Source organism: Octodon degus, unplaced genomic scaffold (genome assembly GCF_000260255.1).
Source record: "Octodon degus isolate 3935 unplaced genomic scaffold, OctDeg1.0 scaffold00021, whole genome shotgun sequence".
In the NCBI taxonomy this organism is placed as follows: Eukaryota; Metazoa; Chordata; class Mammalia; order Rodentia; family Octodontidae; genus Octodon; species Octodon degus.
The window spans coordinates 11,723,899-11,737,378 of NW_004524597.1; the positions used below are offsets into that span (position 1 = coordinate 11,723,899).

A 13,480-nucleotide genomic window follows, 5' to 3' on the forward strand; every position below is an offset into this window, starting at 1 on the left:
TTTAAAAAAAAACTGCTTTTCTGAAGGAATTCCTTAGTGTATCATTCAGAAAGGGTGTGTGCTTGCTTTGGTTTTTCCTTCTTGTTTTAATTATAATATACTCTGATTGTCAAGAGATTTGAGTGGCCACTGCTATGGTTGGGCCTATCTGTGCATTGTTATTTAGGCTTCTGCATTTATAGGCATCTGTAACATTTCTTGTCTATAATGACTACACAGTGGACCTAAAATGTATGTCACGTGAGACAGTGTGACATGCATGTTTCTACTTGCTGATGTGTAAAACAGGAGCCCATTTAACTCTTGCCTGCCAGGAAGCCTATGTCTAGAACTTTGTGGATATGAAGTCCCACCCAGCCCTGCTTTTGTTCTTTAACTCCACTTGTATGCTAGTTTCCATGTCTTAATGACCAGTTACTTTGCTGCTCAGACACAGTACCCGACACCTGCAACTTTAAGAAGGAAAAGTTTATTTTGGCTAAGTTTTATCTATAATCAGCTGGCTCCAAGGCAGGGTAGCAGAGGAGAAAGAGCTTATAGTATGATGGCAGGTAGCAGAATGAAGAATCAAGGGCATAGGGAAGATGATACACCTGTACAAGTCACGCTCCCAGTGACCTGTCTCCTCAGAGCAGACTTTACCTCCCAACACATTTAGCTGTAAAGTCATCAGTGAAATTATTCACTAGTGTCTCGTGACCCCCTGATCCAGTCACCTCCCCTGAACCCTACATGGGAGCATGTGAGTCTTTAGGGGGACATCTAGCTATAAACCATAACAGTCCACTATTTGTTAGTCTGTTGTTGGGTTGGGTACAGCACAGCTCACCCTCAACATGTGCAGATAGAGTTCCAAAGCCCATAAGCTTACACAGCTGTATTCTTCCCCTTGAGGTCAGATGCTTTGAGTGAGTCAGCCACAGAACAGGTGTGAAACTTCTGCTGCAGACCAGAAAATAACACAGGTCCTTTTCTTTTTTAGGTCTGGATCAAGAACCAGAGAGCGCAGGAGGTAGGTTTCCAGATCCATTAGAGTTCTTAGTCAAAAGCCTTTTTCCAGGCAGGTTCTGTTCCTTTGAGCTATATCACTGGCCCCAAAAGACTTTTTCTTTGTTTCATAATAAATACTTAAAGTTCATAGCTGAACAACCTTATCTGGTAATCTAGGCTGGATTGTGAAGGTCATAGGACCCAGGTGTTGTTTGGAGCTTAGTGTAGGAGAAGGACTCCTCACTGAGATGGATGGCTTGCAGGCCAGCCAGGAATGCCAAGTGTGCCAGACTCTGTAGGCAGCATTCATAGGAAGATTCTGGCCATCACATTAGCTCATGAGAATAGTTTAAGCATAAATTGTAAATTTGTAGGGCCGGCTAAATAGCTCAGCGGATTAAAGTGCCAGCAAGACAGGCACAGGGGCCAGGGGTTCAATCCCCGGGCCTGGCATGGTAGCATGCGCCTATAATCCCAGCACTTGGGAGGCTGTAAACCGAATCAGTATGAGTTCGATGTAGTAGTGAGACCCTGAACACCCTGTAGATCCTTCCCTAAAAATTAAAAAAAAAAAAAAAAAAAATTGTAGGGGGCAAAAAGGAACTTGACAGAACTGCTGGGAGAGGCAGAATACTGGCGTGGGCCTTGTGTTTGTCTCCTATAGTTTGTGCCCACAGCTTTTTGGTTTTTCCAGGTCACGCTCTCGGGATCGTCGTCGTAGGCGATCAAGATCTACCTCTCGAGAGAGACGGAAGTCTTCCCGTTCCCGTTCCCGAGACAGAGACAGACATCGTCGCCACCGCAGCCGTTCCCGGAGCCACAGCCGGGGACACCGCCGGCCTTCCAGGGACCGGAGTGCAAAATACAAGTAACTACTATGACTCTGCGGTAGTTGCTGCCAGGAGTGACCCTTTTTCTTTGTGTTCCCAGGGCCTTCTGGGGGTCTGTCAGCCTACATCTTTGGCTGCATCTGGTAGGGACAGAGCTGGGCTTGGAGGGGAGCCTAGTCTGTCATCCTTGCAGAGTGTTAGGATTTTGGGGTGTGGTAAGCAAGACTTGGCTTGAAATTGGAGAAGGCTGTGAAGGAGCTCTCCAGCACCTCTAGGTGGTGCTGGGGGGCCCTAGCTGCAGTCACTTGATGCACAGAGCGGCCAAGATTTATGTCCTGACCAGGTCTTGCTTACCTCTTTGGGCTTTTCCCTTTGTATTTTTACATAGTGGATCATATGCCATGTGTACAATTTTGTTGTATTCTCCTTTGCTGTTTATGTTCTAGTACAAGCTTTTCTTATTAAAAGTCTTTGCAAACATCACTTTTTAATGTTTTCCTGATATTCCCGCGTAGTGGGTTGAGAATGAGATGGCAGGCTGCCTGGGTGTGGTGGGGCATGATCTTTCCTGGTCATGTTGAGGGTTCACATTGTTGCTTCCTGAGCAGCTAGCCAGCAGTGGGATGGTAGTCTCCACTGAGCCTCTGGTTCCCCTTTCTCAGGTTCTCCAGAGAGCGCATGTCGAGAGAGGAGTCCTGGGAGTACGGGCGCAGCGAGCGAGGGTCCACCGACTGGAGGCTGGAGAGCTCCAATGGGAAGGCTGCTTCAAGGAAGTCAGAGGAGAAGGAGGCCGGCGAGATCTGAGCCCTTTTCCTGGCATTGTAAATAGTCTGAGAGATGTTCAACATAGCCTAAAATTACCCTTTATATTTCCTGAATACAACTCATCTTTTGTAGTTTAAATTTCTTTTGTTTGGAGCTAGCTATGAGTTTCTAGAGCTGAGCAGAGTTGCTCCTGTGTTCTGGGGTTATGTTGCATAGGAATAAATAAACCTGGCAGACTGTCTTCTGACAGCAGAAGTGGGGTCTCTGCTGTCCTCTGCTCCAGTGGCTCTTTGCCAGGACTCTTCACCAGTGGAGACAAGGACTGGTGCTGCCAACACCTCAGAAAACTTACTTAACTTTCCAGCCATTTTGACTTTTGGCATCTGACACATGCCAGGACCCTCTACACACACAATCCTGATGGGGCCAGGTACATGGGGTTGTCTGCCCACCTGGTGTACATCCCATGTAAGCTAGTTCATCTCTACCCCTCAGTATAAATTATAGAGCAGGCTTCCTTGGGGAGGAGGGAGATGGCCATCTTCCCAGTCTTTCTTCTGTTTAATCAGTTCCCAGCTTAGACTAGCTGTACTGCAGTTCCTCTTTTAAAATGATTAGGGGCAAAATAAGACCAGTGCAAGCTCCCCACACAGTAGCTAAGAGGTCTTCAGGGAGTGATGGTAGCTTTGGGTCATATCCTAGGGTGCCATCGGGCTATGGTTCATCCCAAGGGCAGGCTGCTTGTATTACCAGTTCAGCTATTCTCAGTCACTTTAGGACCAAAATGAAGCTAACTTGTAGATATGGGGAGCTTCTTTCCTTTTACTTTAATTTTTTGTTTTGTTTGTTGAGATAGGGTCATGCTGTGTAGTTCAGGTTGGCCACAAACTCGAAGTGATCCTCCTGCCTCAGCTTCCTCAAGTGTTGGTATCATGGGCATGGACCACTACACCCAACTCCTTCTTGCTTTCCTAGGGTGTTGTAGCAATTTTAGTGTTCGTTTTGGAGGGAGCTTCTGTTGGTGACGTTGATAAAACAAGTTACCTATCTCTTGCAGAAGGATGTGTAGATGGGTAGGCTTCTCTGCTTGCCCCCAACACAGGTCTTACCTTGTCAGCTGTCTCTGAGAAAAGGTGGTTGGGAAGGGACATCTGAGTGGGGTTTTCTGGGGTTGCTGCTGTGCTGCACATCCGTGCAGATTTCCTCATGGGCACCAAGGCCCAAAGGTCTGCTGCTGGTCTTCTGGAGGGAGCAGCTGAGCTTGGGTGGACATTTAGCTAGTGGCTATGGCAACCCAGACCAGAAGTGTTTGTGTGTAACCTGGGTTCTCTTGGGGCTTAGCCAGATAGCTCCACCCTTAGAGCCATTACCACTGTGAATAATTTAGATCCTTTTCTATCTAGACATAAATTTCTGTGTGGACAAACAGTTGTGTTTTGCTTTGTTTTGATAGGGACAGGGTATACCAGCACAGGTTGTGGACAGTGAACTGAGGAATCCATATGATAGCTCCTGTATCACTTGATGGATGACAGCTAAGGATAGGGCCCCCTTTGGTTGCAGTGTCAAGTATCCCCAGCTTTGTGTGGTAGCCCCAAGTTAATGTACCCTTCTGGGTTACAATTCATCCAGGGAGAAGAGCTGGGATAGGTGCTTCTCCCTCCTCGCTGGAAGGATAGTTCTATGGGTCCATTGTGCCCTTCTCAAGCATTCCTGGTCAAATTGAGCTCCTACCTCGCACTGCAGTCCCTCCCTCGCTCACTCCCTCTCTCTCCCTCTTGTTTTTTGTGCCCTGCTCAGCCTGCCCTAGGGGCAGGGCTGGTGTGTGGCATGTGGTGCTGGGGATTGAACCATAGTCCCTGGGCACTTGTCTAAGCTTGCCTAAGCAGGCAGTTTAGACCACCGAGCTATCTCACCCCCTCCTTTTTTTTTCTTTTTGGCAGGACCAGGGACTGAACTCAGGCCCTTGCGCTTGCCAGGGAAGCGCTTATTCCACTGAGCCATCTCCCCAGGCCCCCCCCCCCCCCTTGAGACAGGGTCTCACTATACAGTTAGGTCTCAAACTCAAGGCAATCATTCTGTCTCAAGCTTCGGAGTGCTAAGATTACGGACTTGTACCACCACACCTGGCCCTAGTGCAGTCTTGACCTTGCCCTTCAGTGGCTTTTCCTTTCTCCTATTCCTCATCCCCAGATCAGCCACCTACATCAAGTCTCAGTTTGTTGTAGGCAAACCATATTTGCCCCTTCCCATCAGTATAGTCCTTTCTTTCTACAGCAGTACCTATAACTCTGAAAGGCATACTGTTAAGAATTGTCTGGGTCTGGAACCTGTATCCCTGTCCTGTGAAGAAATGTGCACATCAAAGTCTTCCCGCCCAAGGAGCACCACCTTCTCTGCAGCTTTGGCTGAGGCATATCAGAAGGGTTCTCATAGAATATCCTGTGTTCATGATGGGAGACAACTTCCGCTTACTATTTGGTAGTGTTTTTAGAAAAGCAAGATAGGGGACTGGGGAAATAGCTCAGTAGAATAAGCGCTTGCCTGGAAAGTGCAAGGTCTGAGTTCAATCCCTGGTTCCAGGGGGAGAAAAAAAGAAGATAATAGATCTGCTTGGTAGATGGTGTTGACTTAGCTTGCTGGACGGGGATCCAAGAACCACTTTTTTTTTTTTTTTGTACAGAGGTCCTCTCAGGGTTGGGCAGTAGGCAGGAGTTGATGAGAAGTCCTAGGTGGGTTAAGGGTTGTCCTTGGAAGGTAGAGGTAAAAAGCACCAAAGCTGTAGGTATTCTAACCTTGCTGGGGCTACTCTGGCATGTGTCATGCAGGTGCAGACTGACAGGCAGACCTAGCATGGACAGCAGCATTTGTTGAATGCTGCAGAAGGGCCTCCTCTTTCCTGGTGGGGGTGTTGTATTTTTTGTTGTTTTTTAAACAAGTTTTATAATTAAAATACACTCTTGTTTTTGGAAATGAGGTCTCTTTGTTCCCCAGCTCTTGGGTTCAAGCAACCCTCCCAAGTGCTAGTAATACACAAAAATGCCACCATGCCAGTTCCCACATCCCAAATCTATATTAGAGTTCTTAAAGAGAAACTGAAGCTATAGGACATGAGGATACATAGAGGTTTATTATGAAGGATTGCCTGTGGCCATTACCAGACAAGTTCCAGGGTCTGCTGTCTGCAAGCTAGAGACCTAGAAGAGCTAGCTAGTGGTGTTGCAACAGTCCATGCCCAAAGGTCCACAAAAATCATGGCAGGAGATTGTCATCCAATCTCATGCAAAAAAGAGATTGGTGGTTCTCCACTTTTTCTATTTTTGCTCCCAATGGATGGACAGTTATACCCAGCTGCTGGCTGGCATGTGGTGCTGGGGATCGAACCGTGGTCCCTGTGCTTCGCCAAGCTTGATTCAAGTAGGTGCTTTAGACCACTGAGCCATCTCTCCAGCCCCGTTTGTTTTCATATAGTCTATTCTGTGTGCTTTTTGCTTATGTCATTTTAGGGATGCCATTTCTTTTGGGGTGGGGGTTGCAGGTTTATTTTTCAATTTGGCTTTTTTTTTTTTTTTTTTTTTAGACAAGGTCTCAATATAGTATAGTTCAGGTTGGCCTTGAGCTGTGTAGCTTTGGCTAGACTCAAACTTGCAGCCATCCTCCTGCTTCAGCCTCGCTATGGGATTTCAGGCATGCACCACTACAGTCAGCTTAGGGATACCTTTTTTTGAAACTAGGTTTCACTATACAATATAGGCTGGCCTTGAACTCAATTTCAGCTCAGGGTAACTTAAAATTCACAGCAATCCTGCCTCAGCCTCCTGAATGCTAAGATTACAGGTGTGTGTCACTACACTTGGCCAAGGATACCATTTTTAAAGAAAAACTACATTGAACCTGGAAGGACTTAAAATCCATTACTGTTATCTGTCTGGGTGTAGCCTGCTTCTGTCCATGTGTGGTGTGCATGTATCATGCATGTGCTGTGGCATATGGAGTCAGTTTTTTTGTGCATACAGGACATACTTACCATGTGTCAAGTGGGAGTTGAAGGAATAATAGATGTACTGGACTCATTCCTTAGGCCCAGGATACACAAAAAGGGCCAGTAAATTGAGTATTTTCTCAAGTTTCTGCAGTGATCATCATTTTATGCAGATAAAAGCAGTCCCACTTACATCCTTGCAGAGATGTCAGATGAAAGCAGCATCCAAGTGGGCCTTAGCCACCTTGTTAATACATAACTGGTAGTGACCTCGCTCAGCCTCAGGAACTGCAGCACCAGGCTTTCACCACAAGCCTCCCTGGTACCAGTCTCCACACAGGTTCAACCTGCTCTGAAAGTAGGTGTGACCTCTTGCTTTCTCAGGCTGTATCCTAGTAGTTTTGTATACACTCCCATCCAGTGACATACATCCCTGCCCATTGCCCTTGACTGCAGTTGCTGAGGGGCCATGCTGTGGGGCTGGAGGAGTTGTGGGGAGAGTCCAGGCTGGGCACCATGATAGACCTGGTAGCTTTACCACCTGAGATCCATCAACCTGCCACCCTCCTGTGGGGCCAAAGCTACCACAGGTCTGCACCTTGAAATAACCAGGTCCAAAGGTGAGATGTGTCCTGGCTTACAATTAGGAGTATGACCTGATACCCTAGACTTCCAGGGATGGGGCTGGCTGAACCCTACAGAAACTTTGTAAAGGGCCAGAAAGGAGATAGGATGCACATCCTTCCCTCAAGGGCGGAGCACCTCCTACCCTAATCATAGAAGACCAGCAGCACATAGCCTTAGGGCGCTTTACTCAAATGTTGGAAGCTTGAGGGAAGGGACAGGGGATCTATTACCACCCTCACCCAGTTTAGCGGTACTTGGAGACCAGAACTGATGTCACAAGGCTCAGAAACTTGTCCAGTGATGCCTGCATGGCAGGGCTGAAGTCTCCAGGGTAGTGCCGGGCAAGAGTCACCAGTAGACAGTGGTCCAGGAACTGCAGGCAGAAGGTCATGTGGAGGATCACCTGGACAACTTTCCACGAGAACAGTTGTCTCCATTTTGGCTAAACCCAGTCCTATTTCCATGTATTGATGTTTACAGAGTTGTCTAGGACTTCCTTATCCCCTGAATAGGCTTTCAGCAACACAAATTGGACTGGCTGAGGTCCTGCTGTGTCTGAAGCAAGGGAACTGGTCAGTGTTACCCCACTCCATAGCTCCCAAGAAGCAAGTGTGAGTGGGGCAGGAAGGAGAGCTGTGCTTTACCCTGGGCTGGGATCAAGCCTCAAGAAAAGCCATGATATCTCAGGGTAAAAAACACATTGGGGCCGGAGAGATTGCTCAGTAGAATAAGTGCTTGTCTGGCAATTGCAGGGGCCTGAGTTCAATCCCCGGTTCCGCCAAAAAAAAGTAGTACAGGGTCTGTACTACATAGATCAGACTCCTAGTGATTGTCTTGTTTTCAGCCTCCCAAGTGCTAGGAGGCACATGCCACCACACCCAGTCTCAATCACCATCCCAACAACGCCAGGGATCGAACCCCAGTCCCTGTGCCTACCTAAACAGGTGCTTTAGTCTGCAGAGCGATCTGGCTGGCCCACTGCTTACATCTTGCAGAGGTAATTTCAGCCCTCCCACCTAGCCTAGCTCACGGTTCTCATGTACTTGCTGCCACTCTCACACTTATGTCCTAGCCATTCCCCCTCTTCATGGAGGCTGAAAACGACAATCCCTGCCCTAGGACAGCTGCTAAGCAGGCTACCGCTCACCTTAAAGTTGATGGGGTCTACGCGAAGCTTGTGCGCGTGCAGGTCGCTCAGAGCAGACAGCACGTGGGGCAGGTCGTGCAGCTGGTTCACGGCGAGGGTCAGCGCGTCGGCCACTTTCTGACCGTGGACTTTGACCTGGGCAGAGCCAGTGCTCAAGTTCCAGTTCGGGAAGTAGGTCTTGGTGGAGGGGAAAGCCAGGAAGGTTCTGCGGAAGCAGCAAAGGGTGGAGGTAGGTGTGGCAAGGGCAGGTGGTGATCTACCTGCGGCGGCAAGATTGGCGGTGGAGTCGCGGGACAACCAGCGTGGTCCGCACCTCTCCAGGGCCTCGGTCGCGTAGATACAGACGTTGGTGTCCATTTTCTTCCACAGAGCACGCACCATTGCCTGGTCCGCAGCAGACAGTGCCATCCTTGCTGGCGGGAAGAGCTCCGAGCTCCGAGCCTGGGATGAGAGCGCGCCACTATAAGGAGGGAGGTGTACGACCTCCAGGGGGCGCCTGCTACGTTCGCGCCGCTCCTGCGGTGCATAGAACCCGACCGCGACTCTGAAGGTCCCTATCCACCCAGCTCCGACCTGCGACCCTTGGAGTTGTTCTAATTCCCAGGCCTCATATTTTTTAAGTATTTATTATGTATTTTGCCGTTGGAAGTTAGTGTTGGCCTCCTTAATTCTCTTTTCTCATACAAAATAAAAACAATTATTTCTCAAAACACGATGTGAGAATTAAATAAATAATAAATGTCAGGTGCCTGGCTACCAGCAGATATTCCTTTTAGGATAATGAATGTTTATGGGTTCCTAGGATGAGTTCCAATAATAATAGTAAGTACCTATGTAGCACTCACTTTACCAGGTACCACATCTCATTAAAAAAAAAAAAAACAAGTAAAATTCACATGAATTATTTTAATATTTTAAAAATGTACACAGCTGGGCATAGTGACACATGCCTGTCACTCCAGCACTTAGGCTGAATTCAAGGCCAGAGTGCACTACATAACAAGACCCTGTCTTAAAAACAATGTAACATTCAGCGACAGTAAATTCACAGTGCTGTACAACCATCACTATTATCCAGTTCCAGAACTATTTCATCATCCTAAACAGAAACTCCATACCCATTATTAACTACCCAACTTCTCCAGGCATGGGCAACCACTAATCTGTTTTCTGTCCCTAAAGATTTACATATCCTGGATATTTCAAATAAATGTGATAGTATACTATGTAGCCTTTGGTGTGTCTCTACTGAGCATGTTTTCAAGGCTCAGCCACATCCTTTATGAATTTCATTCCTATTTCAGCACTCAGGAGGCAGAAGGAGTAAGATGTCTGTGAGTTTGAGGCTAGCCTGGGCTACATAGTGACTTCAAGGGCAGGGTGAACTAGACTGAGATCGTGTCTCAACAAACAAAAAAATTCACTTCCATTTATATGCCACATTTTGTTTACCTATTTATCCACTGGTATATATTTGATGTGTTTCTACCTTAAACTCCATTATTATTTTATTATTTTATTTTTGGCAGAACCAGGGATTGAACTCAGTACCTTGCGCTTGCCAGGGAAGCACTTATTCCACTGAGCCATCTCCCTGGCCCCCTGAGCTCCATTTTTTTTTTTTTTTTTTGTAATTTAACAAAGGCAGCCTCTTACCCAGAACTCAAACTATGCCACAGGTGGTGCTAAAGCATCCCTGGGTAGTCTGGGCAGAGGGCTGCTAGAGGCATTTTTCTAGGACTTTTTTGGGGGTAGGGGGCTGGCTCAGCCTACCGTGAGGGCGGGGCTTCTGTGCCAGCCTATGCTTGTCTAAGGAGGCGCTTTAGACCGCTGAGTTATCTTGCTGGCCCTCTAGGACAACTTTTTTTTTTATTTTATTTTATTTATTTGTGTGGGTGTGGGTGGGTGGGTGGGTGGGGCCAGCTCAGCCCACCAGGGGGCAGCACTAGCTGGCATGTGGTGCTGGGGGATTGAACCGCAGTCCCTGTGCTTTGTCAAGCTTGTTCTAAGTAGGTGCTTTAGCCCACTGAGCCATCTCACCAGCCCCACTAGGACAACTTTTGAGCTCAAGGAAGAAAGAATGCGGCAGATGTCAGCCAAAGGCTGCATCTGAAAGTCTGCCAAGCCCAGGAACCCCAAGCCCTCTTGAAGCCCAGGTCTGGGGCCTGCTCTGCATGGAGGAAGCAGAGTAGAGGAGGGCTTGTCCCAAGGCCTTCCCAGCTCTGTCTCTTACCAGGCCATGGGACAGGGAAACTAGGCTCACAGCAGCTGAGTGGGCCTGGGCCTAAAGACTGTCTTTTAATCTTGATCTTAGGACATTAAGGGCTAAACAGTGATCATCTTGGGGTGGCACCTCCAGAGAATTTTGTTGTCACCCCCAGTTTCAGCCAGACTGTGAAGGGCATGTGAGAGGGTTATAGAGAGATCAGTAGAGTGTGAAGAGGGAGAACTCTTCACCATGAACCTCTAGAGGAGCCCTGGAGAGCTGAATCAATGCTCAGTGCAAGACTGTGTGTATGTGCAAGTGCAGGAAGTATGAGAACCAAGGGTAATATTAGTGCAGCAAACTCACGCACATGGGTCAATTGTCCCGGCACAGCAGGGAGGAGGGCTTATCTATTGAATTTTGAGCCACAAGTTCTACTTTCTCCTCCTCCCCCCACCCCGCCTTTTTTTTTCCTTCCTCAACAGGAAAGAGACCTTTACTCTATGCCTTTGGTATGGACACAGTGACCACCCTCATCAGACACAGAGAACTCAGAGGCCACGGGTTGCCTCCCACTCAGACTTTATTCAAAGACCAAGAGGTGCAGGTGCAAGGAAGGGAAAAGGGCCTGACAGGAAGCCCTGCAGGTAGGGCAGTGTCGCTCCAGCTTAACGGTATTTGGAAGTCAGCACGGTGCTCACAGTGGCCAAGAATTTGTCCAAGGAGGCATGCACCGCGGGGGTGAAATCTGCTGGGTGGTGGGCAGACAGAGTCACGAGCAGGCAGTGGCTCAGGAGCTGTGGAGGAAGAAAGTGCTGGTGAGCAGCTGCGGACAACACAACAGCCTGACTCCACCTTTTGAAACCTACGGTTCCTTCCCGGCGCTGCCCAAGCACTCACCTTGAAGTTCACGGGATCCACACGCAGCTTGTGGGCGTGCAGGTCGCTCAGAGCAGACAGAGCAGTGGGCAGGTCGTCCAGATGGTCCACAGCAGTGGTTAGCGCATCCGACACCTTCTTGCCATGGCTCTTGATCTGAGCGGAGCCCGCGCTCAAGTCGAAGTGATGGAAATAAGTCTTAGTGGTTGGGAAACTCAGGAACATCCTGCGGGGAGAAGCAGTAGATGAGCGGGGCTAAGGAAGCTGCAGCGGACAATTTGGGGTGTCCCAGACGCTAGGATTGCGTTGGTCCCTGGTCGGAGTAAGGGAGAGAAGGGTCCTCACCTGAACAGGGCCTCCGCGCCATATTCCGCACCATGGCCACCAATCTTGCCCCAGGCAGTCTTCACGTTGGTCTTGTCAGCAGGAGACAGCACCATGGTGGATTCTTTCTGAGTCTGTGTCAGAGCCAGAAGCGTGTGGGACCTGTAGAGAGCCACGCATTTATGTCCCCGGGTTCATGGGAGACGCCCTGTACCGCCAAGCTCATTGGCTGGCGCGGAGAGTGCTGCCAGAGGGGTCGACAGGGGGCGCCCAGCGTCCAACAATGGTGTAGTCTGGAAGGCTGACTACTGCGCGGGGAATCTCGCTCCCAGACACACTGATTCCTCCCACCCGGGGAAACTGCACGCCTCTCCCCAAGCCGGTGGTCTCACCTGATAGGGTACGTTCATGTGCTCTTCCATTGCGACAGCTCCATCGCATCTCTACCCAGCCTGCCTACCCTAATCCCGGGGCAGCCCCTCTGCGAGACAAGGGCTACTTAACCCACCTTCCTGCACCTACACCCACCGCGCTCTGGATGTAAGTCAACAGAACACAGAAGCCGCGCAGCGGCCACCCTTTGAGGGAAGGAAGAGAAGCGTTGCCCATTCGGGGCAGAAAAGTGGGCGCCCAAGGATGCCCTTCCTGGAAGTCCTCCTACGGTCCCTCGGCCTCAGTTGCTCCAGCCCCTTTCCTTCTCCAAAGCCACTGTGTGTGACTAAATGATAGCCACAGGGAAGGAAGAAATGCCCAAGCCCAACTTGTGCAGGCTGGGCTTGAAGGCTTCAGACCCAAGTGCCTCCCAGCTCTTGGACTCACAGTGGGACCTCTCCCGTCCCCAGCCTCTACCTGTTGAGTGAGCGACTATCTCTCTCTCCTAGTGTCTCACTGTCCTGGTTAACAATGACATTGCCACTGCCCAAATCGTGCCTAATGGAAGACTGCTAATTTAATGATAATCAAATGATAAAGTAAACAACAGACTGAACAGGACTCTAGCCTTCAGTCTCTTTAGGCACAGAGTCAGTTATCACACTATCATGGAAGTTCACATCCAGTTGCAAACTTTGGGGCAGCCTTGAGAAGGCCCTTGTCAGCAGGAGACAGCACCATGGTGGATTCTTTCTGAGTTTGTGTCAGAGCCAGAAGCGTGTAGGACCTGTTTAGAGCCATGCATTTGTGTCCCCAGGTTCTGGGGATATGAGTAGTGAGGACAAGAGTGTCAGCTGGTGCTGTCTCCATCCTCTTGCTGGTGACAAGTGGTGGTGGTGGTGGGGGAACATTACTAAGGAGAAAAGGGGGTGAGGAACGCTTGCTATACCTTCCCTGGGGCCTGCCTGGAGGAAGGGCTTTCCTGGGGAATGGCGTGATCCTTCTGACCACTGCTCTGCCTGGGCCTCTCTGGGAGGCCCTGCAGGTCTCAGATCACCTCTCTCTGTGTCTTCCTCCAATGTAGCTACTACCTGAGCCTTTTTAGGAATGTCTTAGTCTTAGGGAATATATTTCACTCAAAGACTTGTATATTCATATTTTCTCTTCTTAAAAATTTTATTTTAAAGAAAAAAATTTTCAAAACAAGACAATAGGAGAGTAACAATGGTTAATACATTTTGTATTATTATCTTTACATTAGTTACTCAGAGTATAAACTATAGACATTAAATTGTCCAAATAACATTAACACAAACATTTCCTTTCTTTTTTTCTTTTCTTTTTTTTTTTTTTTTTTT

The 13,480-nt window shown here is 48.6% G+C and overlaps 3 protein-coding genes across 3 annotated transcripts in view; 1 reads left to right on the plus strand and 2 right to left on the minus strand.

Moving 5' to 3' along the window:
• Positions 1-2,834, plus strand: part of Luc7l (LUC7 like) — a 33,822-nt gene extending 30,988 nt beyond the window's left edge. The window contains exons 7-10 of the mRNA XM_023711419.1: positions 895-908; positions 983-1,012; positions 1,685-1,858; positions 2,483-2,834. Of these exons, the coding sequence (XP_023567187.1) occupies positions 895-908; positions 983-1,012; positions 1,685-1,858; positions 2,483-2,624 (360 nt within the window). The 3' untranslated portion in view covers positions 2,625-2,834. The remainder of the gene's footprint in view (positions 1-894; positions 909-982; positions 1,013-1,684; positions 1,859-2,482) is intronic.
• A 4,590-nt stretch (positions 2,835-7,424) lies between these two features.
• Positions 7,425-8,943, minus strand: Hbq1 (hemoglobin subunit theta 1). Its single transcript, XM_004627946.2, has 3 exons — positions 8,655-8,943; positions 8,342-8,546; positions 7,425-7,567 (listed from the first exon to the last, which is right to left on the minus strand). The coding sequence occupies exons 1-3, from the start codon at positions 8,747-8,749 to the stop codon at positions 7,439-7,441; spliced, it is 429 nt and encodes a 142-aa protein (XP_004628003.1). The 5' UTR covers positions 8,750-8,943; the 3' UTR covers positions 7,425-7,438.
• Positions 8,944-11,121: 2,178 nt separating this feature from the next.
• Hba1 (hemoglobin subunit alpha 1) lies at positions 11,122-11,910 on the minus strand. Its single transcript, XM_004627947.2, has 3 exons — positions 11,772-11,910; positions 11,448-11,652; positions 11,122-11,344 (listed from the first exon to the last, which is right to left on the minus strand). The coding sequence occupies exons 1-3, from the start codon at positions 11,864-11,866 to the stop codon at positions 11,216-11,218; spliced, it is 429 nt and encodes a 142-aa protein (XP_004628004.1). The 5' UTR covers positions 11,867-11,910; the 3' UTR covers positions 11,122-11,215.
• Between the last annotated feature and the right edge of the window lie 1,570 nt (positions 11,911-13,480).